The sequence below is a fragment of the Callithrix jacchus genome, chromosome 3 (genome assembly GCF_049354715.1).
Source record: "Callithrix jacchus isolate 240 chromosome 3, calJac240_pri, whole genome shotgun sequence".
NCBI lineage: Eukaryota > Metazoa > Chordata > Mammalia > Primates > Cebidae > Callithrix > Callithrix jacchus.
In genome coordinates this window covers 74,711,827-74,739,766 of record NC_133504.1, presented here as the reverse complement: position 1 = coordinate 74,739,766, position 27,940 = coordinate 74,711,827, and the positions used below count along the sequence as shown (strand labels likewise).

At 36.6% G+C, this 27,940-nt stretch overlaps 2 protein-coding genes across 7 annotated transcripts in view; one reads left to right on the top strand and one right to left on the bottom strand.

The window, feature by feature from the left end:
- FGF2 (fibroblast growth factor 2) overlaps positions 1 to 2,474 on the top strand; it is a 66,590-nt gene extending 64,116 nt beyond the window's left edge. For both annotated transcript variants that reach the window (XM_035292999.3, XM_035293002.3), the window contains one exon: positions 272 to 2,474. In XM_035292999.3, the coding sequence (XP_035148890.2) occupies positions 272 to 457 (186 nt within the window). In that variant the 3' untranslated portion in view covers positions 458 to 2,474. The remainder of the gene's footprint in view (positions 1 to 271) is intronic.
- Positions 710 to 27,786, bottom strand: NUDT6 (nudix hydrolase 6). 5 transcript variants are annotated; one of them, XM_035292994.3, is made up of 6 exons: positions 27,526 to 27,786; positions 24,044 to 24,247; positions 18,696 to 18,751; positions 5,670 to 5,724; positions 2,362 to 2,454; positions 710 to 1,280 (listed from the first exon to the last, which is right to left on the bottom strand). In XM_035292994.3, exons 1-6 carry the CDS (start codon positions 27,761 to 27,763, stop codon positions 883 to 885), a joined length of 1,044 nt encoding a protein of 347 aa, XP_035148885.3. In that variant the 5' UTR covers positions 27,764 to 27,786; the 3' UTR covers positions 710 to 882. The 5 variants fall into 5 exon arrangements, with proteins under 5 accessions (XP_035148885.3, XP_035148888.3, XP_035148887.1 ...); XM_035292997.3 differs by having other exon boundaries at positions 27,742 to 27,786; XM_035292996.3 differs by lacking the exon at positions 2,362 to 2,454.
- Positions 27,787 to 27,940: the final 154 nt, after the last annotated feature.

Sequence of the window (27,940 nt, the reverse complement as noted above, 5' to 3'; positions counted from 1 at the left end):
CTGACCTGTTTTGGAGCTGGAGAATGGTCTCTGAACTCCTACTGAAGAGACATAGTTGGTGCTGTCCTGCTGACATGCTGTATTCCTGGTCTGCATCCTTCTTCAGAGCTACTCTGTGTCATATATATTTTGGCCCATTGAATCTTGTTAGTTTGATTTTCCTGCTGAACCTAATACCACTGCTGCTGGTTGAGCAGACTGGCCATTGTACTATCATAAATATTTAAGATGAAAAGTGTAATAATAATAATTCTTCCTTTTTTTTTTTCAGAAATGTGTTACGGATGAGTGTTTCTTTTTTGAACGATTGGAATCTAATAACTACAATACTTACCGATCAAGGAAATACACCAGTTGGTATGTGGCACTGAAACGAACTGGGCAGTATAAACTTGGATCCAAAACAGGACCTGGGCAGAAAGCTATACTTTTTCTTCCAATGTCTGCTAAGAGCTGATCTTAATGGCCACATCTAATCTCATTTCACATGAAAGAAGTATATTTTAGAAATTTGTTAATGAGAGAAAAAGAAAATGAACGTGTACAGCTCAGTTTAGATAACTGGTCAAACAACGTTTTATCCAGTAGTAAAATATGTAACCATTGTCCCAGTGAAGCAAACTAACAAAAATTGTTTAAAAATATATAGACTTCCCCCTTTCATATAGCATCTGCTGTTACCCAGTGAAGCTTACCTAGAGCAATGATCTTTTTCATGCATTTGCTTTATTTGAAAAGAGGATTTTAAAATGTGTACATTTAGAAACAAAATTTCTTCATGGAAATCATATCTATTAGAAAATTACAGTCAGATATTTAATCCCAAACGTCCACTATTTCTTATTTGTTAGTTTACATGTTTCTAAACATATAAATGTGAATTTAATCAATTCCTGTCATAGTTTTATAATTCTCTGGCAGTTCCTTGTGATAGAGTTTATAAAACAGGCCTGTGTGCACTGCTGGAAGTTCTTCCACAGTCAGGTCAATTTTGTCAAACCCTTCTCTGTACCCATACAGCAGCAGCCTAGCAACTCTGCTGGTGATAGGAGTTGTATTTTCAGTCTTGGCCAGGTCATTGAGATCCATCCACTCACATCTTAAGCATTCATGCTGGCAAAAATTTATTGTGAATGAGTATGGCTTTAGGCGGCAGATGATATACATATCTGACTTCCCAAAAGCTCCAGGATTTGCGTGCTGTTGCCGAATACTCAGGAGGGACCTGAATTCTGATTTTATACCAGTCTCTTCAAAAACTTCTCTAACTGCTGTGACTCCTACATAAAAAAGAGATGTACAAATCAATAAGGATTACAGTTTTAGAAACTGTATTATCAAAGATTTTCATTTCAGTTAAAGTAGCATTATCTAAAGGCTCAAAACATTACCCTAACATAGTAAAGTTTCCAATACAAATTCTTTGCCTTGTGGACATCAAGAACACCAAAATATTTTCTTATCACTGTACATTTAAGAAGCTTTTGAAATGCTGAATATTTCTTTGGCTGCTACTTGGAGGCTTATCCACCTGTACATTTTTGGGGTCAACTCTTTTTAACTTCTTGCTGCTCTGTTTCCCAAAAGGTAAAAATATAGATTGAAAAGAAAACATTGCACTGGTGCAGTTCCCTTGTTTCTTGAGATAAGATTCCAAAGAACTTAGATTCATTCCTTCAACACCAAAATGCTGTAGGTGTTTCATCAGAAGTTTTCAAAAACTTGGAATATAAATAATTTTATAATTCAACAAAGATTTTCATATACGGTTGATTTTTCAATTAAATGCAAATTTCTGTGGCGGGGTTTTTATTGCCATTAACATATTTTTGTGGCTGCTTTTCTGTACATCTAGAGAGACCCCCTAACTGTACTTTCTCTAATTTTGTGATGCTGTCATTCTTTCCCAAGGCATTTAGGAGAAGCCCTTTATAAAGCTGTCTTCCTCCACCAATTTTCTAGGAAGCCTCACAATTGTCACAAAGATTTTTGTTCAAATACTCTTTTGCCTCCATTTTTATTGTTTGTCAAATAGTAAATGATATTTGCCCTTGTCACAGAAACACATGGGAATGTCTCAATTCCCATGTACTCTGACTGTAGACTGTTTTACCAATCCCCTGGATACGCTCTTGTTTTTTTTCCTCTAAGAAATAGCTATGAAAAGATGCATAGAACGAGTATAATAAAAAAGTTTTAAAGAGTATATTTTAAAAGTTTTAAAATATAAGGCATTTATCTGCCATTTTTCAATTACATGCTGACCTCTCTTACAATTGAGATTTGTCCATAGGTTAAAACATGGTTAGAAATAACTGAAAGCACAAAAGAAAAATCTAGGCCAGGTGCAGTAGCTCATACCTATATTCCCTGCACTTTGGGAGACCAAAGCAGGAGGATCACTTGAACCCAGGAGTTCAAGACCAGCCTGGGCAACATGGCGAAACCCCATCTCTACAAAAAAAACACAAAAATTAGCCAGGCATGGTGGCGTGCACATGTGGTCTCTGATACTTGAGAGGCTGACATGGGAGGATCGATCACTTGAACCCGAAAGGTCGAGGCTGCAGTGAGCCCTAATTATGCCACTGCACTCCAGTGCAGTGAGACTTTGTCTCAAAAAAAAAAGTAAGATAAATTTTCCTTAATAAGAAAAATAATTTTTACTCTGGCACGCTATATATTTGTTATTACATTGACTATTAAAGATAGTAGCACTAGTCTTAAATTTGATATAATATCCCCTAACTTGTTTAAATGTCCATTTTTATTCTTTATGTTTGAAAATAAATTATGGGGATCCTATTTAGCTCTTAGTACCACTGATCAAAAGTTCAGCATGTAGCTCATGATCTATGAACTACGTGCTCATTTTTTTTTTTTTTTTGGCCATAAAAATACTTTATTAGGCCAAACTACACACTATAAAAATGCTTTAAAATGTAGCAGGAGGAGATGTAAAGACTCAAAGAAGTACAAAGAAGTAACAATGGCTATCAGAACACACTAAAGAATCCACACTCATAATCTTATGAGCTACATGCTGAACTTTTGATCAGTGGTACTACTAATCAAAAATACTGGATGGGGCTAGTGAGCAAATTTGCCCTGTTCAGCAGTCACCATAGCAGTGGACTGAAAATCAGCACTGCCTGAATAGTTTTGATCAGTTTAACTTGAATCACTGACTAGATTGAAAATTGAATGGGCAAATAAGTGCTTTTGTCTCCAGAGACTCCTTCCACCTCAAGATGAAAACTTCTTCCCCAATGGTTTCAAGATGAATTGAAATTTTTAATCAAGACAGTGTACTTTATTCTATTGTATTTTTAATATGCTGTAAGCTAAACTGAAATAACATTTACTGTTTTATAGGTTTGAAGAACAAAGGAAAAACTAAGAGGTTTTGTTTTATTTTTGCTGATGAAGAAATATGTTTAAATATGTCATATTTTGTTTAGTTTCAGGATATTAATGAAAAGGAGTTTATATTTGTTATTTCTATTTTGTCATATTTAATAATAGAATTAGGTTGAAATAAAACATAATGGGAAATAATTTGCAGAATGTAGGTTTTCCTGGTGTTTCCCTCTGACTCCAGTGCACTGATGATCTCTGCTAAGGCTCAGCTGCTTTATAGTTCTCTGGCTAATGCAGGAGATTCTCTTCCTGCCATTAGTAATATGATTTTTTAGGAAGGCAGTTTGTCAATTTTAATCTTGTAGATACCTTTATCCTCTTAGGGTATTATTTTATAAAAAGGCTTGAGGATTGCATTCTATTTTCTATATGACCCTCTTGATTTTTTAAAAACACTATGGATAACAATTCTTCATTTACCTAGTATTATGAAGAATGAAGGATTTCAAACAAATGTGTTTCCCAGTTAACTAGAGTTTACATTTGAGCCAATATAAATATTTAACTGTTTGTGATAACAGTATTCCTAAAGTATATGCATGTTTCTAAATATAGAGTTTAAATAATTTCAGTAATTCTTAGATGATTCAGCTTCATCATTAAGAATATCTTTGATTTTATGTCGAGTTAGAAATGCCCTCATATAGTCTTTCAGACCTCTGCTGTCAGTTTTCATTTCTAGTTGCTTTCAGAGTTTTATTAATTTTAAGGAAAATCTTTAATGTATACTAAGCTTAGGAAGTATGATTAACACTAACTGCAGCTTTTTCTTCTTAGTTTCGCATGACTGAGGCATATATGACCTCTGATCTCTGAATAGGTGGGTTGTTGTGACAACCACAAACACTTTTTTTTTAAGTGCTAATTTTTAATTATCAGGAATTAAAGGAGGGTTCTGGAGTATACTTAGACTAAAATTATACTTATTTGGCTTGGAAATAAGTGTTTCTTCATTTTCATCTACAAATAAATATAGCCGAAATTCAGAGGACCCATAAAAGTTCACATGAAAAAAATCAATTCATTTGAAAAGGCAAGATGCAGGAGATGAAGGCTTACAAACTTGCAGACTGCTTTTTGCCCAATATGGACTGGGAAAGGATGCAAAACATAAGCTTAATTAGTTCACATGCTCTGCTCTCACATGGCACAGGGGGATAGTGTGAGAGAATTAGGCTGTAAAACAAATGGCCTCTTTCAGTACTCACACCACTACAAAATCATCTTTTATATCAACAGAAGAGTTAGCATAAACTAAGCAAAAGGTCAATAAATACCTGAAACCAAGATTTGCTAGAGGTATATCTTAATGCAATCCATTTGCTGATGGGCTGTTAGGAGTTGGCTATATAATGTGTATGGGGTATTTTGATATGAGTAAAAGTTTTAAAATTAAGTTTTAAGTACATAGACATTTTTAAATAAAATTTTTAAAACTGCCTTAATATGATTGTTAACTAAATAGAATAGCAGATGTGCATACTAAGGAAAAGGTCATGGAGAAATAATATTGGTATCAAACAAATATATTGATTTGTTATGATACACATTGAATTTGATCCAATGGTTTAAGGAATAGGTAGGAAAATTCAGTTTCTATTTTTCTATTTCCTGTAAATCCATGACATAAAGAGTTCTTAGCTTATTTTATATTTCCCTGTCTTAAATATTGAGCTCAGTAAGTTGTATTAGGGAATTACTTCACATTTGAGACTTTATGTGACATTTTACTATGTTTTGTCTTCCTATTAGCAATAAATAATAGATACAATTTTCATAAAGAGAAGAATTACATCACCACTTATCTATAATTGACTTTTATTATATTTATTTCAAAGTTCATTTAAAAGCTAGTGTTCATCCTCTGTGATGGAATGGTCAGGAATTTGTGTTTTCTCATAGTTTAATTCCAACAACAATATTAGTTGTATCCAAAATAGCTTTTAATGCTAAACTTGACTGATGTATATCCAAAGCTTCTCCTTTTCAGACAAATTAATCCAGAAGCAGTCATAAATAGAAGAACAGGCAGTATGTTCCTAATGATATTATTTCTACTAAGGAGTAAATTGTAATGTTAGAAATTATGCTGCTAATTTCATCAGCTCTGAGGTAATCTCTGAAATGTTCTGACTTCGTCTGAACAAATTAGAAAATTTCAATTTTTATTCTTAGCTATAGAGCAAGAAAGTAAACACATTAATTTCCTCAACATTTTCAAGCCAATTAAAAATGTGGTAGATACACACCAATATCTTCTCCAGGTTCTGACAGGCCTCCTGGAAATTTCCACATATTTTTCAACTGCAGTATAAAGTCAGAAAATAAAGTTAACATAACTTTCACTAACACGCACATATGTAGATTTCACAAAATCCACCTATAATTGGTCAAGGTAGTTGAGAATATATTTTTTAGTAATTGCTTGCAAAATATTTCTAGCTTCCATCCTTTCTCCCTTGTTTCTTCTTTTTTTGGGGAGCTGGTAACAGAACTACTCTTTTCCCACCTTTTCTCTTCAGAAAATAGAAGGGTTTGGTTCGGTTAATGTGATATATTCTGTATCAGTGAAACATTAGAGGGAAACATCTACTGAATTTCTGTAATTTAAAATATTTTGCTGCTAGTTAACTATGAACAAATAAATAGAATCTTACAGTTGCTGCTATAAATAAGTAGAAAAACAGTATAAATTTCATCACTAAAGTATGCTATTTTAAAATATTTCCTGTATTGTATTTCTAATCGGGTATATTACTCTTATGATTTCTATTGTTGTATGTGTTAATGATTTTATGTACAAATGTAATTGCTTTTCATGGGTAGTATGAATAAAATTGATTAGCTCGTGTTTTCTTGTCTGCCTTTTCTTTGTATTTTCTTGTCTATGATTTCTTTTTTCTTTTATTTTTTTGTTGGGGAGGGGCAGATGGAAAGATCTGACCTTGTAATAGGGATAAATATAGAAAAATGGATTAAAAACAATTATGAGATGACATGGACAATGTCCTTATGGCTGACATGATTACGTTTTTCTTGTTAGAGTTCTGTTATATCTATCCATCACCATGATAAAAACTAAAAATGAGAAATTATACTCATAAGGGAGCTGTACCTTTGGCTAGTACCTTATACTCTTCATTCATAAAACAAGTTATCGACCTTTTAGTGGTTTGCTTTTGACCCACTCATTTCCTAGATGAATGCTTCTTAAAAGAATGTGTCACTTCTCAACTATGCTATGTTCGAAACCAGTGGCATGGTTCCCAGAGCTTCCATAGACTGTTGGTACAGAATTCAGGCTTTCAGTGTCTGGCTTAGGCTTGACATTAATTTATAAAGGATATTATGCTTTACTTTATTAATGTAGAAATATATCTGTAAATATAACTCTATATCAATGCACCGTCATCTAGATTCCATTTAGAAAATAGTCCCAGGAACTTAATTTTTCCAGAAACTATGCAGTTTTTGTCTGACAAGATGTTGAACTTTACCACCATAAATTCCATTTAATTTACTTTTTGAGACAGGGTCTCATTCTGCTGGCCAGGCTGGAGTGCAGTGGCACCATCACAACTCACTGTATTCTTGACCTGCCTGGGCTCTGGTGATCCCCCCACCTCAGCCTCCCATGTAGTTGGGACTACAGGTGTGTACCACCACCACACCTATTTTTTTTTTTTTTTTTTTTTTTTAAGAGATGAGGTTTTGCCATGTTGCCCAGGTTGGTCTTAAACTCCTGTGGCTCAGGCAATCCTCCCACCTGGGCTTCCCAAAGTGCTGGGGTTACAGGCATGAGCTACCATACCCAGCCGTAAGTTCTGTTTCTAACCAAAGAGAAGTTATAATGGAGCAGACAAATGTTTCCTAAAAACAATAAAAGTCAACTTTAAAAATCTTCACCTAGATTTGATTATAAATGATTAGAAACTGTTAATTAATCTGAAGATGAACTTAGAAGGGGGAAAATGCTGGACGTAGGATTGAAAACAGCTCACAAAAATTTGATTTTGACTTTCATAAATTAAACCTTCTATATGGAAATATTTGGTATATTTTTATGCTGGTAAGTATTTTGTGACATTTTCTGGCACCACTTAGGTTTTTAAAAAGTTTACTTCTCCCCTAAAAAAGCGTGAGCTTGTGTATAGTCTAAATAGTAGGAAGAGAGGCCTAAGCTATGTGATTTGTGAAAAATCTATTTAATGTCCTAGATATGATCAATAGTGAGATCAACATGTCTTCCCACATTTTTTTCTTTATATCAAAAAAATTCCCATTAGCTATGTTTAGCAATATAACAATAACATTAAAATACTAACTAATGCTGGGCACAGTGGCTCACACCTATAATCCCAGCACTTTGGCGGGCTGAGACAGGAAGATCACTTGAGCCTTGGAGTTCAAGGCTGTAGTGAGTTACTGTGCCACTGCACTCCAGCCTGGGTGACAGAGGGAGACCCCAGAGGCTATGCTAAATATTTGTATAAGAATTATGCACATTTAAACTTCACAATAATCCCATGAGAGGCTGTAGTTCCCATTTTAGAGGTGATGAAACTGAGGGCATAAAAACATGTACTTATCACACACACCTAGTATGTAATAAACTCAGTGTTAAAATCCAGGCAGGCTGGTTCTAACCATCTTTTAAGAAATTGTAAAAGTCGATTTGATATTTTTAATCTTTTCCTAGGACCTAATTGGAACATTCTATATAAATCCAATCAGATTCTGTGTCTTAGACTTACACTCTTCCAGGGCTCACAGATTTGGACTACAGTTTAGGGCCAAATGTCTTTTTATCTCTCTGTTGCTTGTGAGTTCCCCATCTAGAATGTTCTGGAATTTATTTCCTAGCTAGTGATTTTTTTTTTTTTTTTTTTTGAAACAGAGTCTCCCTCTGTCGCCAGGCATCAGGCTGGAGTGCAGTGGCACGATCTTGGCTCACTGCAGCCTCCGCCTCCTGGGTTCAAGCAATGCTCCTGCCTCAGCCTCCTGAGTAGCTGGGACTACAGGCACATGCCTCTACACCCAGATAATTTTGTCTTTTAGTAGAGACAGGGTTTCACTGTGTTGGCCAGGATGGTCTTAATCTCTTGACCTCGTGATCTGCCCACCTCAGCCTCCCAAAGTGCTGGAATTATAGGCATGAGCCACCACGCCCAGCTGTGATTTTTTATGATTCTCTTTTTCCAGTATATTGTTTTATGGGGAAAAATTACTGAGGATGGGTTTTGAAAATTTAGCCTATGAGTTTATTATGTTTTTCATCTTTGCTCTCCCTTTCTATAAAAGGAGACGATAACCTCAGTTTAAAATTCCATGATCCTCTTTCTACCCAATCTCAAAAAAGGAACTTTCTACTCTCTTCTAAAAGAAGTATCTCAAATGCTTGTGCTTAGCTGCTTTGTTGAGTACTACTTAACATTCATATATGTGACCCCTCTCTGCTTTCAGCTGGTGAGGTCATCTAGTTCTGTAAGCATATCTGATTTTCACATACTACAAAAGGTATAGTATCCTTTTAACATAAAAATATGTGATTTAAAACCATATTTAGAGTAGCTCCATCATATTTTGGAAGGGTGAATGGTATAACAAATTTTCCTATACATTTGCCAATTATAAATTTGATGTTCTTGTGTGTGTGGATGTGTGTGTGCGTAGCAGTAAATGGAAAATAGAAGACAGTGTGGGTGATGTAAGGGTGGTCTCATTTATCACTCTACAATCCTTCCTTCCCCAGTGTTAGGAATTGCTAGCCCAAGAAACAGTCATTTTGGGTAGCAAGAAAGGGTAAACTACTGAATACATTTTTCAGAGGTATTAACAGAATGTAAGCTACTTTCCCTGTTAAATAATATTCGAGTTTAAAAGCATTATTTCTTTGAAAACTTTCCCTGAAGATAAACTCAAGTTTATTTTAGAATTTCTAGAATGGGTGAAAAGGAATGATTCATTTTCTGATTCTTTTTCTATTTTCCCAGTTCCATAGACCTCTGTTTTCCTAAACAGAAAATTCATTTTAAGACCTTCCCTAGGCATGGTTACTGAAATCCTAACCAGAAGTTTCTATAAACACAACCCCTAAAAGACTACTAATTTCTTTCAGCCATATCTCAAGAACCTAGAGCAAGGGTACGGACCTGCTAGCCTTTTCCCTTTTGTTCTCTTATATATGTGACCTTCTTGTTCTGTCTACTCCAGCGTGATCAGAAATTTGGTTATTTTTTTTTCATTGTTCTAGTCTTTAATAATCCTATCACCTTTTAGAATTCAGACCTACTGTATTTAGATAAATGTCACTAGCTACAATATTGTCATTGTTACCAATGAGATAGAGGCTACCATAGAGTGTCTCATAAGTTTGTGCATTCATTCAATAGAAATTTATTGAGTGTTAGGTGTTGGACATATAGAAGCTAATATGTATGGCAAGCATAAAGAAGTTAATACATAATGAGCATATAGAAGTTAACGTACATGGCAAACTCAGTAATTCTTTTAATCTTGGCACCACATTTTTTTCTTTTCTCTTTTTTTTTAAGTCAAAGTTTTTCTCTGTTGCCCACGCTGGAGTGCAGTGGTATGATCTTGGCTCACTGCAACCTCCACCTCCCGAGTTCAAGTGATTCTCCTGCCTCAGCCTCCCGAGTAGCTGGGACTACAGGTGCATGCCATTGGGCCCTGCTAATTTTTTTTTGTATTTTTAGTAGAGACAGGATTTCACCATGTTGGCAAGGCTGGGCTTGAACTCCTGACCTCAGGTGATCTGACCACCTTGGCCTCCCAAGGTGCTGGGATTACAGGCATGAGCCATTGCACCTGGCCAGCCACCATGCCCAGCCCATGTATTTTTCTTAATAACACTTATCTCCACCTTACATAATATTTATTCATTTTATTATTTGTATCTTACACATTTGAAAGTAAGCTCCATATGTAGAAACTTTGCTTAACTCCATATGTAGAAGCTATACATCTGTTTACTGATGTATACCTAGTGCTTAGTGCACCATGTTTTTTTCTTAAAAACACATCTCCACTTTATATTTATTCATTTTATTATTTGTGTGTTATGCATTTGAATGTAAGCTCCATATGTAGAGACTTTACTTTGTTCACTGATGTATACCTAGTGCTCAGAACTGTGCATATAGCTGAATATGTATAAGAACTCAGTAATATTCAGTGATTGAATTAATGGGTCTCTACCCTTAACTCTTGAACACCCAGTTTATGGGGTCAAGCCATTGTTGGGTCTTTTATTACTTGAGATATTTGGTTGGGTAGGGATGAAGGACTGGAATATGTGGGTAGGTAAAGAGAAAGGACATGTAAGTGTTAATTTAGATATGTGCATATGAATATGCACATATGCTCATGTTGAGGGTTAAATTTTCCTCTGCAAAAAAACACTTGACATTAATGCCTGGGGAGAGTGAGGTACCTAAAGAAAGGAGAGAAACTGGCTTGGATATCTGAAAAGAATGCCAATTAGTTATTTTTATAATAAGTAAATAAATATTTCTATATAATTTATTAAACATTAAATATAATAAAGCACATATAGTTAACAACTATCAGTTATGCTGAAATATCACCTAATATCAAATATTTATAGAAATTAAATTATTCCATGTCTTACTTTTATTACAACATTGAATATATGTTAATTTTTTTTTTTTTGAGACTGAGTCTCCCTTTGTCACCCAGGCTGGAGTGCAATGACGTGATCTGGGCTCACTGCAACCTCCACCTCCCAGGTTCAAGTAATTCTCCTGCCTCAGCCTCCCAAGTAGCTGGAATTACAGGCACCTGCCATCATGCCCAGCTAATTTTTTTGTATTTTTAGTAGAGATGGCATTTCACCAGGTTGGCCAGCTGGTCTTGAACTCCTGACCTCAGGTGATCCACCCTTCTCAGCTTCCCAAACTGCTGGGATTACAGGCATGAGCCACCACACCCAGCCACAACATTTAACTATATATTACTTCTTACTTTTCATATTTTGTTCCCTTAGATGGATCTATTTATAACTTTAAAAAAATCAAAACCCTACTTAATCCATAAATAAACTGTCTTATATAATTTGAACTTCTCTGGCTTCTACCAATCCCAACTGCCTAAAAGTATAGAAAGAACATTACTAAATTCTGTAAAGCACCACTTTTGTTTTCTTAAAGGACCAGTTATTGGCACGTTTGAAAATCAGCAGATCCAGGAAGCTAAATGTGCTAGTTTAGTGGCTCTCCAACTTTACATCAGAATCACCTGGAGGGCTTGTAAACAGAATTGCTGGGCTTTATCCCCTAGAGCTTCAGATTCCACAGATCTAGGGTGGGGCCTGAGAATTTGCATTTTTGATAAGTTGATGCTGTTATTGTCTCTCAGCTCCAAATCTACCCTGCTGTACTTGCTTAGTGATGCTGGAGCTGGGATTCCACTAACCAGTTTCTACTTTGCCTTTTACGCTCCACCAGTAGACTACAAGGCTGGAGGTGGAAGGGACTAGCTCCTTACTGTGGGCTTTCTGTGTGCTGGTGGTTCCTGTATCAGTGCTTCGAGGCTGCTTCACTCTAGCAGGAGCAGTTCCTTCTATTAGTATCAGCAGAATCCAGTTTGCAGTTTTCCTAACATTTGTAAGAGAAGCTTCATTATGCATTGCCTTCCCCAGAGACACCAGCAAGCTGATGCCTCAATCTCAAGAGGTATGGGTCCAGATAAACCAGCACCAGCTGAGCAGCACAAGATTTGAGTTTTAACTGTGCATGGTGTCACATGAAGGGACCCAAACCCACCAGAACGGCATAATGATTACTTAAGATACAGCAGATGCAGAAAGAAGCATTTCTGAACTTCCCTTATGTGATTAAAGGCAAAACTTTCTGAGAATGAAGCTGCCATTAATCCCCTGAATGGGAGTGGGTGATTGAAGAGGTTGCGGAAGCTTTCAGCCAGGAGAAATTGTATAACAAAACTTTATCAGAAGCTACCATCCTGCATGTTTTCACTAGAAGCCCTATGCCCCTCATTTCCCCTTTTAATAAGTTGATATAATATACAGTATATAAACTCTTACCCCGGCCAAGCCATTCCTTATAGAGTACTCTTGAACTTTTCTCCTGTTAATCTATCTGTTGTCACTTTGTCACACCATCCCCTCCACCCAGTTCTAAGTTGGTAGAGTAAAAGTTTTCTTCCCCACCTACTTTATGACCTAACCTCTTTGGTTGACTTTCTCAGGCTGTGAAATTAGTAACAGGTTGCTAAGATGATTAAATAGGTAATTAATATATAGTACATAGGATAGTGTGAAGCACAGGTTAAACATTCTCTATATGCTAAATGGTATTATTAATAAAATCAAGTTTCTTAATGTCTTACATTAAGTCGATTTTCTCAGTGGTAGTTTTGTCACACTATAACATTAAAGTTGCATCTTCCAGGCTTTTAGAGCGTAGCATATTTTACTCAGTAAGTTCTGTTTACATTATGATCTTTTGTTATTTGAATGTGAATGAGGATGATCATTCATATGTATGTGTGTGTTTATAAATGTTACATAGAGACAGTCCCGTTATTTTTTTTTTTTAGCCCCTCTATGTGCTGTTATACTTTACCTCTGCCAATATAAGAGAAAAGTGGTCTTTTCCACATTGGAAATTTTAGGAGTGCTATTTACATATTTCCACCCATGAGTCACAGACAGAACTAGGACTTTGAGAGATCATCTCTAATTCATCTGTTCTCTGATAAGTCACTGAGTGCCTAAGACACCTATGACAAATGGTTTCCTGGCTTCCACAGTTTCTCTAAATACTTTAACAAATATTTGGAGGATAAGACTGTATGCTATTCAATAAAGATGCAGAAGGATTCCTTCTCTGCTTGCAGATGTCATATGCTATAATAATAAAATATAATGTGGAATGCTGATTCATATAAGTATCTTGTGCTCTGTTATAGCCACAAGCTTACCGGTACTTATAGTTATTTTCATCTTATAGTTAACAATTCTTCAGAAAGTTGATATTTCTACTTCTGGGGATTATGTTGACTTTATTTTTCTGAGGGAACAATTATGCCAATCAATTAATTATCTTCCATAGGTAAGCAAACACTACTAAGAGGTCATCAGTTCTGGTTGCCATCCTGAATTTTCCAGACTATTTCTAAGTTCATTGTCCTAATATTAAATACTCTATCTTTTGCAGAGCCCCCAGGAGAGGGTAGGCTGCTTTATGTACCCACAAGGGTGCTGCTTCTGCTGGCTCAGAGGGTTCGAGAGAATTTGAGATTCAAAAACTCTCATGTCCATTCACTCAGGGTTGCAGGATCCCCACTCTTTTCCTGTCAGGGAATTGGCTGTGACATCTGACACTTGTCAAACTCTATTCAGACTCCTTTGCAGTGCTGATATTCTTACAGTTAGATCTAGGCCTGATTTTGAGTACTGCCGTTGTGGCTGAAGAATATGGAGGTCTCTTTAAATGCTGCCATGGAGGTCTTGAGGTTTTCATATTGTGTCTTGAATTGACAGGGTGACCTGAACTTGTCATTTTTATTTTGCCTAGGCATCTAAACTAGTTAACAAAAGCTAGCCGTCAACAAAGCTACATAATTATTATTACCCCCTCTACTGTTAAAGTGCCATGGCTATGGAACAAATACTTCCGTTTCCATCTGTACCTCATTCCTTTCCATATAGAAGAATCTTAGTAGCTGTTTTGTTACCGTATGCCAGGGCTTATCACCACCCAACTCTATTGATGCCAGCATGCTGACTGGACCTGGAAAATTGGAAGTGTCAAGTATTCTAGATGTCCTAGTAAGACATCTGGGTGCTTGCGGATAGAATATGCCCCTATTAAGTTTTTAGAAGTATAGTCATCAGAGGTGTTCAAATCAGAATGACTCCATCTTGTAAAAGGGTTGGCTAAAATAAGGCCGAGACCTAGTAGGCTGCATTCCCAGGAGGTTAAGCATTCTAAGTCACAGGATGAAGTAGGAGGTTGGCACAAGATAAAGGTCATAATGCAGTAAAGCCAGCTAAAACCCACCAAAACCAAGATGGGGATGAAGGTGACCTCTGGTCCTCCTCACTGTTATATGCTAATTATAGTGCATTAGCATGCTAAAAGATACTCCCACCATGACAGTTTACAAATGAATAGTAATGTCAGGAAATTACCCTATTTGGTCTAAAAAGGGGAGGAACCCTCAGTTCCAGAATTGTCTGTCTCTTTCTTGGAAAACTCATGAATAATCCAACCCTTGTTTAGCATATAATCAAGAAATAACTCTAAGTATCCTTAGTGGAGAAGCCCAGACCACTGCTCTGCATATGGACTAGCCACTGTTTATTCCTTTACTTTTTTTTTGAGATGAGTCTCACTCTCTTGCCCTGGCTGGAGGGCAGTGACATGATCTTGGCTCATGACAACCTCTGCCTCCTGCATTCAAGCTATTCTCCTGTTTCAGCCTCCCAAGTAACTAGGATTACAGGTATGCACCAGCATGCCCTGCTAATTTTTGTATTTTTTTTTTAAAGTGGAGATTGGGTTTTACCATATTGGCCAGAGTGGTCTCGGACTCCTGACCTCAAGTGATCTGCCCACCTTGGCCTCCCAAAGTGCTGGGATTACAGGCATGAGCCACTGTACCAGGCCTATTCCCTTACTTTCTTAATAAACTTGCTTTCAATTTATGGATTTGACCAAATTCTTTCTTGTGTGAGATCCAAGAACCCTCTCTTGGGGTCTGGATCAGGACCCCTTTCTGGTAACATAGTAGGTCTGTAGATCTCTAAGGTATGGGCAATTTGCTGCACCTTGCAACTATCCCCATCACAGCACTTGGAGTAATACTTTTTTACATTTTGGAAGCAGCATATATCACATTTGGGAATATTTCTCCAATTCATTTCACCATTCCTGGCTATGTTGTTTTTTTAGTTTAGGTTTAGTGAAAAGATTACTCTACAGGCTTCTGATTCTGCCTATTACTAGTTGTGTAATGTTGATTAAATTATTGTAACATCTCTGAATCTCAGTTCTAAAATAATGAGGATAATAAGTATGATTATTAAATGAGAAATGTTTCATGGAAACTATTTCATGCAAGTACTTTAGGTTATCACAAATTATTTGATTATCTGGTTTTATTTCTACTGACAGAGCAAAAGATGATAGAATTAAAAACAATTTTTTTACCCTGAAACTCTTACAAACTAGGATCAGGAATGTGTGCTATAACAGGAATAAGTATTACTAATGTTTGGTTATGACTTTTTAGAAGGCTAACAGCCATAGCAGAGCTTTCTGTGCACTGCAGGCTGGTACTACCACTTTATTAAGGTTTTAATTCTCTATAGATATGGCTGTAGGTTCTAAGAGCCACCAAATAAACCATTTATGAAGCTATCTATGGTTAATTACTCAAAAGTCATCAAGCCTAAAGCTTTGACCTTCAATTGACTATAAAGGCGATACAAAAGAAACTCAGAGTGGAAAAAAGGAAAACTCTCCACTTACAGGATGAACTCGGTTATTCCAAAGAATGATTAAAACAGTGCCACTGTGGATTGAGTTTTCCCCCACAATGGGATGACACTTATTTGTTTTGTCATTAGGTCTGGATCTCCCTGTGTTTTCTGACTATTTTGAAAAACCTAAAAAACATTTCAGAAAACACTTTCATTTATTTGAAACTAAGAAGAATAAAACTAGACACACATTAAATGCAACCATGATTAACAGAGAACCATAAAAGTTTTAGTGGTTTATCTAGAATTCAGGCAAATTTATTAAACAAAGTTTTCATTGCTACCTTGTTTTAAAAATAGAGCTTAACTCACTTCTTTTCTTTTCAATTACAGATTTCAAGTACAGTTTGCTCTGGGAGTTGATTTCTGTAAGCTGAAACTGATACTTCACTTGTCTTGGCAGGTTTTATAAGGAAACAAAAACCCACTCAAAAAACATAAAGCTATCTAGGTTTGGAGTAAGACAGTTCAGCTGTATCTGCCAGGAACGCTCCTTTTTTCCAGATCGCAACCCAGTTTTTAACATTATTGGACCCAAGTTTGTTTTCTATGAATTTCTGTGTTTTATTACATGAATAATAACATAGATAGATTCCTATTTGGTAGATAAATCAACCCTGAAGGACTGCTTAGAGTGGAACCATCACATTATCTGACTATCTTTCAGCCTTTGTTAAAGTCCAGAATGAAATTTTATTTGATAAAATCATTTCTGAAACCCAGTGTGCTATTTAAAAAATCTTCATGGTTTACCCTTTTCTTTCCAAAATACCAAAGTGGCTTAGACCACATTATATCTATATATTGTAAAAATATTTATGCTATGTACATAAAAGATACATAGAATTACGGAATTACAGTATTTCAATATTTTGTTTGACCATTGAGTATAACTCCTAAATTTTATAAATGGGGAAACTTAGGTCCCCAGAGGCTCAGAGATTTGCTCAAAGTCAGAAAGATAGTTAATGGCATCGCCAAACCCTAGGAACCCAGGTCTGCTGATCTAGTTTTGTCTAAATAACTTCATTCATGTGAGCCCAGGAAAGATTAAATAAATTGTGATGACCTGCTTCTTATTTAAATGAAAAGAGAGATAGTTAAAGGATATATTTAGAAGACAGTAAAATTCTTTTATGGTATCTCTTTAGAAGTAACTGCTACATACGAAGGTATAGTTTTTTTTTTTTTTTAAATATAACAAAAGAAATTAACCAATTTGTGTTACTAGTACCTATAGCATTTGTTAATAATGTTTGGGCATATCCTCTGTCTGCTATATTGGAAAGAGTTATAATATCCACAGTGGATTTAAGCCAGCTTGCCAAAGCAGAAGTGGCATAGGGATTGGAACTCTGGTCAGTCTGGCTCCCAAGTGCATTTTGTTTATATCAGCTCCCTCTCATTGGGCATACTGTTGTCAGGCTAATTTGAATATTATTATTAGATTAATCTTGTTCATATATCATCTTTATCATTTTGTTATCGCAATCAAAATCTTTCAGTAGTTACTGTTTCCATGTCAAGTCTAAACTCATCTGCCTGGCTCTCAGGTACATTATAACTAGGCCCTACTTTTACCACTCAATCATACCTCCTGCTCTCCAGTCATTCCCATTACATATATGTATGTTCCAATTCAAATATTAAACTTATTGAGGGCTAGTTACACTACTACTTTAGGTATTCTACAAATTTCTGTTGATGATAAAAAGCTTAGTTTGAATCAGAGATCCTGCTTTAACTAAAACTTCAAAGTTACTTATAGCCATGAGAATAGTTTTAGATCACACTTTCAGCTATCATTACAAACATTAATTTAAACTTTAAGAACCTACGTGGTGGGGGAAAATGTTTGACTCTGCCTACTAATATTTGCTGAAGTCTCGGAAAGTATCAACATCATTATTCTCTTTCACTTTTACTTCTGACTGTCGAGCATGAAAACATCTGATCCCTAATCGTGGTACTTCTCTGAGAAATGTTTGTTGCTTCTAGTCACCTAAACTCCATACTTTGATACCCAGTCTTCTTCACATTCTGCTTCCAATCTAACTCTCAGGTTAAATATCTTACCACTCTCCACACTCTGGACCACAATGAACTTTTTACCATTATTTCTAAACTATATCAGTCCCTTTCTGAGCTCTGTGCCTTTATACAAGCAATTCTAACTTTATCGGTTTGTTTTTTTAATCTTTTTTCTTCTGCACCTGGGAAGTTCCTATTCATTCTTCAAGACCTAGTTTAAATGTCACTTCCTCTGAGAATTCTTTGAGGACCTCTTTAAGCAAATTAATTGCTATAATCTATTGCATGACTGCCTTTCCAAATAAATAGTAAGCTGCAGGGCATAAGGTATATTGTCTTACTGGTTTTTATATTCTCAGCACCTGGCACTAAGTAGAAACTCATTGACTGCTGAAGGAATGAAAGAATATCTTGATAATATATTAAAACAGACTTGTCTTTCCAATTAAATACAGTCATTTATAATTTTCCTTTAGCCATAAAGTAATAAATAATAATACTGAGTGTTACCTGGAAATTTTCAAGAACTGTAAAAGTACTTTGGTTTAAATAAATAGGTGATCCATAACTGCTTAAAAATGATTTTTAAAATATCTTTCTATAATCCCATAGGCATATTAAAATTTCTACATCATATTCTTCTCTAGAAAGAAATATTTAGAAAGCAATTTATAAAACAGAAGCAACTTACTTTATTTCGATCTTGTACAACCAGTATTTTTCTAGTACTTTCATCAAATACAGCTCCTATTGGGGGAAAAAGAAAAGACAATTGAGAAATATTAATTTCATTCACCCTACTCTCCTCCTACACTCTTTATCTGTGGTGATCAAAATTTTACCCATACTTGAAGACCTGGTTCAAATACAGGTTGACTATTCCGTATCTAAAATGCCTGAGACGAGAAGTGTTAGATTTTTCTGGATTTTGGAATATTTTCATATACCTAATAAGGTATCTTGGGGATAGAACCCAAGTTTAAACACAAAATTCATTTATGTTTCATATATACCTTATACACATAGCCTGAAGGCAATTTTATGCATTTTTAAATAATGTTGTGCATGAAACAAAGTTTTGACTAAATTTTGACTGTGACTTGTCACATGCCAGGTGTAGAATTTTCCTCTAGTGCCATCATGCCAGTGCTCAAACACTTTTGGATTTTGGAGCATTTTGGATATTTGATTTGTAGCTTGGGGAAGCTCAACCTGTATGACATTATCCATGAAGATTTATAAAATCTCTCCAGCAAGGAAGTGATTTCTCAGGCGTCCAGGTTCTTTTAACAACTTAGAGTACCAATGATGGTTCTAGCACATGGTAACTTATAAGATAATCATCTGTATCACCTTCTTCACTAGATTATTCCTGATGGTACATGTGCTAAATAAATTAACCTTTCCATCCTTTTGTAACATTTACTTTAGTGTTCAGACAATTTTGTCTTAGTCCATTTGGGCTGCTATAACAAAATAACTATAGACTGGGTAGTTTATAAACAACAAACTTATTCCTCACAGTTCAGGAAGCTAGGAAGTCCAAGATCAAGGTGTTGACAGATTCAGTGTCTGATAAGAGCTCATTCTTTACAGACGGTGCCTTCTGACTGTGTCCTCACATAGTGAAAGAGGCAAACAAGCTCCTGTGGGCTTCTTTCATAAGGACACTAATCCCATTCATGGGAGCTCTGCCTTCATGATCTAGTCACCTCGCAAAGGCCCCACCTCTTAATACCATCACACTGGGGATTAGGTTTCAACATATGAATTTTAGGGGGTACAAACATTCAGAGAATATATGTGCTTAAAATATTTATGGAATAAATGAATTGACTTCTCATTTTTATTCCTTGAATCACTACGCACAGAACACAGGCTGTGCACCTGATGATCCAAATCTCAAACATCTCAATATTCATTTCAAGGCCTTTCTGAAGCCAATTAAATTTCTTCATTATATACATACAATTTTATAATCTACTAATATACTGCTTTGGAAGACTTCTTTGTTTTATATATGTTTTAAATTCTAGTCCATTTCTTTTGTGTATTCATCATACACATTGCACATTGTCTCTTTCTTTTTAAAAATATCTCCCTTTAGGCAATCTTGGGTCAAAAATACAAATGACACATTAGTGATTTTTATTATAATCCTTTAGATGCTATGATTTAAATGTATTTGTGTCTAAATAATGTGGTAAAAGATACTTTCTACATATTTGTTCATGCTTTCCATATTAACTGAGTTCCTACATACAATGTATACAGATCCAGGTATGTTAATTGAGTTCCTACTATGTGTCAGGCACTTTTCTAGGTACTAGATATAGTGATGAACAAAACAAATGAAACTCCCTATCCTTATGGGGTTCATATTCTGGTATGTGCATGGGAGGTGCCAAAACAAACAATATTACATAGAATATTAGAAGGTAATAAATGCTAAATAAAGATAGAATGTAGAGAAGGAACAAATATGTGTAACATGGGGAAAAGTAATTGAATTGAAAACACTACACTTGAGTATTTTAAAGCAGGAAGGAAAATCACAACCGAGGTATAATTAACATCCTTGTGGATTCTATTAGAAAACGTAAATGATAATTTAATTGGACTTTACAAGAGGTAAAATGCCAAAGAAATGCCAAGGAAACTTATTCTTAAATTTTAATAATTTCTGATTACTCAAATTGAACTTCTCCCTAATGAATTCACTGTCAACATGAGCACAGTATCACAGAGACAAAACCAGCACCACTAAAGCACAATTTGAGCGACCCCTGCTGGTCGCAATATAAAAATTATTATGATTTCAGGCACTGTGTTTCAATGTACATTAATTAGCTCAGGTATAAGTCACAATAATCCTGTGAGTGAGATGAGTGAAATGAGTGAGCAAGCACACTCTTCTCACTGTGCACCGCTGCCCCTCTACAACACTACAGCTGCTTTCTCAGAAGGCTCACATTTCCATCCCATTCATTAAAAAAATATTGAGTATCTACTTTATGCCAGTCGCTGTCTTTAGCCTGAGGATACAGTGGTGACCAAGACAGATAAAATATCTGCCTTTATGGAGTTTCTATTACCGAGGGGGAGATTAAGTGACTCAATATAATTAATCATATACACATGATATAATAGAATTTTAGACTGTGATAAATGCTATGAAGAAAAACAGCTGGATAAAGGGACAAGGAATGTTTTGCTCTTGTTACCCAGGCTGGATGGCACTAGTGTGCAGGGAGAGGTCAATTCTAGACAGGAGGGTCAGGAGCTTTTCTGAGAAGGAGACACTTGAGCAGAAACTTGGGCTATAAAGAACTAGATAAAGAAAGTTCTGGAGAGGAGCCAGTAGGTGTCTAGGCTCTGAGTCAGATACAAGCTTGCTAAGTTTGAAAAGCAAAAGAAAGCCATGGCTCATGCTATTCCAGCCACATCTGCCTTGGGTAATTTATAACAAATGTCAACTATTTTTCTCTCCACCTAAAAACTCTGTACCCCAGCCTGGGCAACATGGTGAAACCCTAACTCTACAAAAATATACAAGAAGTAGCCTGGTGTGGTGCCACACGCCTATAGTCCCAGCTACTTGGGAGGTGGAGGCAGGAGGATCACTTGAGCTAGAGAGATGGAGGTTGGAATGAGCCCGGATCATGCCACTGCATTGCTGGTGACAAAGTGAGACCCTGCCTCAAAAAGAAAAAAAAAAAGAAAAAAGCAAAACAAAAAACAACTCTGCCCCTTTCCAGAACAATTTCTTACATTATTACCTCATCCAGACCCCCAATACTGGCTTAAAATCCTAGTGAGTTTTCAAGACTGGTCAAGTTCTGCATCTCCTATTCCTTGAACTGCTCTGGTACTCTAAACTATAATGCACAATATAGTACTTAGTTATGAACAGGTCCTTCATAGGATATAGTTTCCGTATATATCACCAATTCTGTAGTAATAACTGGGAACTCTTTTTTTTTTTTGAGACAGAGTTTTGCTCTTGTTACCCAGGCTGGAGTGCAATGGTGCGATCTTGGCTCACTGCAACCTCACCCTCCTGGGTTCAAGCAATTCTCCTGCCTCAGCCTCCCGAGTAGCTGGGACTACAGGCATGCGCCACCATGCCCAGCTAATTTTTGTATTTTTAGTAGAGACGGGGTTTCACCATGTTGACCAGGATCATCTCGATCTCTTGACCTCATGATCCACCCACCTTGGCCTCCCAAAGTGCTGGGATTATAGGTGTGAGCCACATGCCCGGCCATAACTGGGAACTCCTAAGAGTCTGTGCCCATAAATGATAATCATTTGTATGACTTTCCATTGAAGTGTGAGGCTGTCACTAAATTATTAAGTAGAATCTTTTGAAATAGAGCTGAATGGAAAGTTTCTGAATGTCTGCTTGCTACAGGGAAGTAAGACACAGACAGAAAAGATATCATTAGACATTCTTGAACAACTCCTTGAAAACACTGTAGGTGTGCAAACTACCTTAAAAACTTGTAAATTATATAAAGGCAAATAAAACCATTAATTAAATAACTAATATGTTTTATTGCTTTCATTTATTAAAGTAATAAAAATTCTTTACTATTTCAGTTTTTCTGAAAATCTAGGAATTTCCTTAACCCTAGTCCTTAAAGGATAGTACTGAGACCACCACCAGCAGCAGCAGAAGCAGCAGTAAAAACAGAACAACCAGGAAAATCACGTGAATTTTCAGGCCCCACCCCAGACCTACTGAATCAGAAACTCTGGAGATAGGGTCCAGCAATCTGTTTTAAGATTCCAGGTGATTTTGATGCAAGTGGCAATTTGAGAATCCCTGTTTTACTCTGAGGGAGGTCTTCTCTCAACTTTCCTATGTCTTTGAAGCTAATCAGCAACTTCAAAATTCTACTCTATACTTAAATTACACTATTTTAAACAACTGTTTGGCACAATAATGTAAATATTTTTAAGAATGTTCAAATCATTAAAAAATTGGTTTACTTTACCTGAAATTCAACCTAAAAGTTATCTTTTACTTTACAAATTTATATAATTAGTGCTAACATGTTTTATCTATAATAAATGTATTTCTTGATCCCAATTCAGTGTTACTATTTGAGTAGTGAAGTTTAATTATTTGTGTAAAATATATTCAAACATATCCTTTGTAAAACTAAATACTAAACAGGTTCTCTGTGCTGCTGTCTACTTACTGAGGCAAACTTCATCTATTTAAAAGCGCTATGTAATACATACCGTAGTCCCCCTTGTCCAGTTTTGCTTCCTGTAGTTTCAGTTATACAAGGTCAACCATGGTCCAAAAATGTTACATCACTACTCTTGTGCTTTAGGGCCATTATTAAGGAAAATAAGGGTTACTCCAATTCAAGTACTGTGATACTGGGACAGCTGATCTGATAATAGGGAAGGCTACTAAGTAACTAATCTAATGGATGGGTAGCCTATAGATCTTAGATACACTGGACATAGGGAAGATTCACAGCCTGGGTGGGGCAGAATAGGATGGTGAGAGATTTCATCACACTACTCAGAACAGTATGCAATTTAAAACTTAAAAATATTTTCTGGAATTTTCCATTTAGGTCATAATGCCTATTATTCACCTCACTTCACCTCATCATGCAGGCATTTTATTATCTCATATCATCCCAAAAAGGGTGAATACAAAACAATATTTTGAGAGAGAACACATTCATATAACTTTTATTACAGTATAGTTATAATTATTCTAATTTATTATTAGTTACTGTTAATCTCTTACTGTTCCTAACTTATCAGTTAAACTTTATCATAAATATGTGTGATAAGAAAAAACGTGGTATATATAGGGTTTGGTACTATCTGTGGTTACAGGTACCCACTGGGGTCTTGGAACACATCCTGTGCAGATAAGATGGAACAACTGTAATCATTTAATGAAATAATGCATTCCACATGAATAAACTATTTGCTTAGCTGTAACAAGCAAGGAATTGGGTGAACCTCTAAAAAGTTAATTCTGGTTATCATGAGTTTGAAACTGACCTGCAACTCCTACTTGATGTGAAGCATATCCTGGTAATCTGCTGGGCCCTTCTCCCAGCCACAGAGTCAATGTTGATGAATCCAATTCTGCATGGTGAAAACGGAAGCCGAGGGAAGCAGCAGGAGCAATAAATCGGCTTTGGAGGATGGGAATGTGCAACCATACAGCTGTTCTACCTTCTGATCGCCATTGTTGTACTGCAACTAAATGCAGAAGATAAAAGTCTAAATAATTTCCAGAGAGACTAGTGGAATAAATTAAAATTCACTTCAGGGTTTCACCTCCTCCAGGAAGCCATCTTTAAGCAAAAGAGGTCCAAATGTCCTGTTCACATTGCTGGCACTGGAATGACCATGTTTTACCATAATAACCACCTTGTTTATATGATTTTTCCATCAGACTGAATTCCTTGAGAATAAAGTCAGTACACTGCTGACCTTTATATCCCACACCACCAAAGTCAATGCTTGGAACATTTTACAGTGGACAAAACAAATGGATTTAGACCAAATCAAATACCATTTTAATGCTGTTCCTTTTAACATTCTTAGGTTTAATCTTAGTGGCAATTATGGACTTGTTTTTTCTTCCTTTAAGAGTTCTCCTATAATGTTTTTAATGTATAAATTTCAAGGTAGTTAAATTTTGTTTTTAAATAATGTATGCTGGTTCTAGAAATTTTGAAAATAAAAAAATACAATAAAAAATCAAACTTCACATATTACTAGCATACAGGAATTCTAATTTTTCTTTATTATAGATAATATCATGAATTATAGGTTTTCTCTTTGCCTTCTTTAAATTGTCTTACTTTATTAAGATTGAGCCAGGGGAAAAAGATGCAAATATCTATTTGAAACTTACTAAGTTCCAAGTATTTTATATACATTATCTCATTAAGTATACGACCATGAAAGGTATAACTACCTTAGGTTTATGGGTGAAGAAATGAATACTTCAGTTTTACGGTTTTTAGAAAAACTTTTCAAATCACTTTCTTCATCCATCATCTCACCATAGCTATGTTTTCTAATCCAATTTAATATTCTATGCATTTGCAATTCTCCAGGTTAACCCTACATTATGCACTGTGGCTCCATGTGTACTAATGAAATGGTTGGCTTGCCTCAAGTCACACTGCTAGTCAGTGGCATAGCAAGAGCCAGAACCAGCGGTATTTCATTACTGACGCAGATACATTATGTGTGAACCTAACAACATATTGCCTGTTCATCCCTCTAACTTCAGTTGTTGTTAACAAAATATCAGTGTTCATGTTCTAAAAGAGTATGAATGGTTGACTTCATATTCCACTAAGAATATGGACTTTAGTCCATAAAGACTAACAACAGACTAAGAACAGTGGACTTCATGTGTAAATAGTTTCTTTATAGGCACTACGTTTCAGTTAGTTTTGTTCAACTACAACACAGAACCAACAGTTCTTCGAGGTAGCATAGTGCAGTGAGACAGGTCTAGAGCCAGAAGTAACTTTTTCTGTGCCTCTGTACTTTCTTTAAAATGGGAATAATACTATCTACCTCAAAGTCTTATTAGCAGGATGAAATGAGTTAGTATTTATAAAGATCCTGAAACATCTACCACTAAGTGCAACAAAATTTGTTTTATTGAAAAAACATAACAAGTATTTTGTACTTCAATTTACAAATTAGTTTCATCTTTGATCAACGTATCTATCCAGTAATTAGAGCTGGTGTTATTCACAAAAAGCAAGCTAAGAAGCAAATATTTTCAGTGGCAATTTGCCTAATGCCTGGCTAAGCAAGTGGCAGAATCTGGTATTAGAACGCAGGATATGCAGCTCCAAATCGAATAGCTTTCTCCTTTACCATGCTGACTAGGGGTAGTGCTTTGATCACCTGTTTGGTCATTGATAAGTATCAGTGTGTGTAACACCTGTCTACCGACACAATGGAAGATAAATTGATTGATTCTCCCATTACTGACATTGTTGCCGTCTAAGTGGGCTTGTCAATAATTAACTCCCACGTAGGAGAGAAAATAATGTGAAGCCTGTTAAGAAGTCTGGGAATGAGGATGAGTAAACATTGAAATAACTAGCTCAATTATACTGACAGATATGCTTCTTGCCATATTGCTCAATAGATAAAGATTATTTTGAGTTTCCTGTGTGAGAGATCTTTCCATAGTTGAGTTTGGATGCTATGCCTTCAGTTAGCTTATAAGACCATGAGTGGCACTAAATCAAGGACTTCTTCCAAAATGAAGGCTCCTCCATCTGAGCTTTCTTACCATTGGGCTCAAGATTCAAAGCCAGTAGTTCTTACTGAAGACTGAAACCACCCACCATCCTCCCTGGTTAATTATAAAAGAATTGTTATTCTAAAAACTCCAGTTCTTGCTGAGAGAGCTGTTGACCCAATTTGTATACCAATGTGACACTCTGAACCTCCCTGGTTTAGTATTTGATAGCACAACCCGGTGACTATATTCAATAATTTAGGCCAGGTGCATTGACTTCTGTCTGTAATCCCAGCACTTTGAGAGGCAGGAGAATGAGTTGAGCCCCGGAGACTGAGACCAGCCAGGGCAACACAGTGAGACAGTGAGACAGTGAGACACTGACTCTAGAAAAAAATAGAAAAAAGCCAGATGCACGCCTGTAGTCCCAGCTACCCAGGAGGCTGCGGTGGGAGGATTGCTTGAGCTCAGGAGTTGGAGGCTGCAGTGACCCATGATCCCACCACTGCGCTATAGCCTGAATGATACCCTGTCTCGAAAACACAAGCAAACAGAACAAAACAAAAAAAACCCTAAGAGTAATTGGACTGTGGTTGAATGCTTGTGGTGATGAATATCTCATTTACCCTGATGTAATTATTACACATTATATGCCTGTATCAAAATAGCTCATATATCCCATAAACATACACCTACTATGTACCCACAAAAATTAAAAAAAAAAAAAAAAGGGCCTCTTTGGTACACTCAGTAAACCACCCGTATTAGAATGTAAAACAATTTTTTTCCTTGAGAAAAGTGTCCGACAGAACCAAGGCTCGGTAAACGATAGTAATAATGTTATAAGATTAACAAACATCTACTGAGCGTTAAATATGTGGCAGACACTGTGCTGTGCATTTTATATGCATTATCCAAAATAATTATCGGCAATCCCTGGAATTCCTATTACCGGGGTTTATGGAAGAGGAAATTGTTCACAGCAATTTCCGAATGTCCCATACTAGAGTGGACCAGCAACCAGGGTCGCAGATCCCAAACTCCGGGATCTTCACCATTTCACCTAATTGCCTTAGAGACCTCCCAGCAAAGGGTCTAAGAACGAATGTTCCAGAAAACGGGTCTGGGTCACGCGTGCCTTCTCCCCTTTCCACTGGGCTTGATACTGGTGCACAGAGCGACTCGGGAGTGGGGACTGCGGTTATTTCATTAGAAAAGCTCTGGAGCCCCGGGAACCCTTAGCCACAGGCGCACTTGCCCTGCAAGCCCTTCTTGAAAGCGGCGGCGTCCAGGCGGTCCAGCGCGTCGAGCCGCGCCAGGCGCACTGAGACGCCCCCGAATCTGTCCAGCTCGCCCTGCAGTTCGCACATTCCAACTGGGGGATTCCGCGCGTAACCCTGTGCGTCCAAGGCCCCCAGGTAATCCGCCGAAGCCCTAGGTCTCCAGGCCCGAGCAAGCACCGCGCGCCAAGTACCCCTGCATAACAGCGACCGCATCTCCACGCCGTCGCCTTCGGCCTAAGCCCTTTTGACCCCTGCGCGCTCTAGAGCGAATCTCGCGGCCGTACATTTTAGAAGAGTGCCATCATTTCGCTCTCATAGTTGAGCTGGGGTTACGGTTCTGCTGAGCTACGCCAAGGAGAACGCGAAGTCGTCCACCGGCCACTCTCGGCA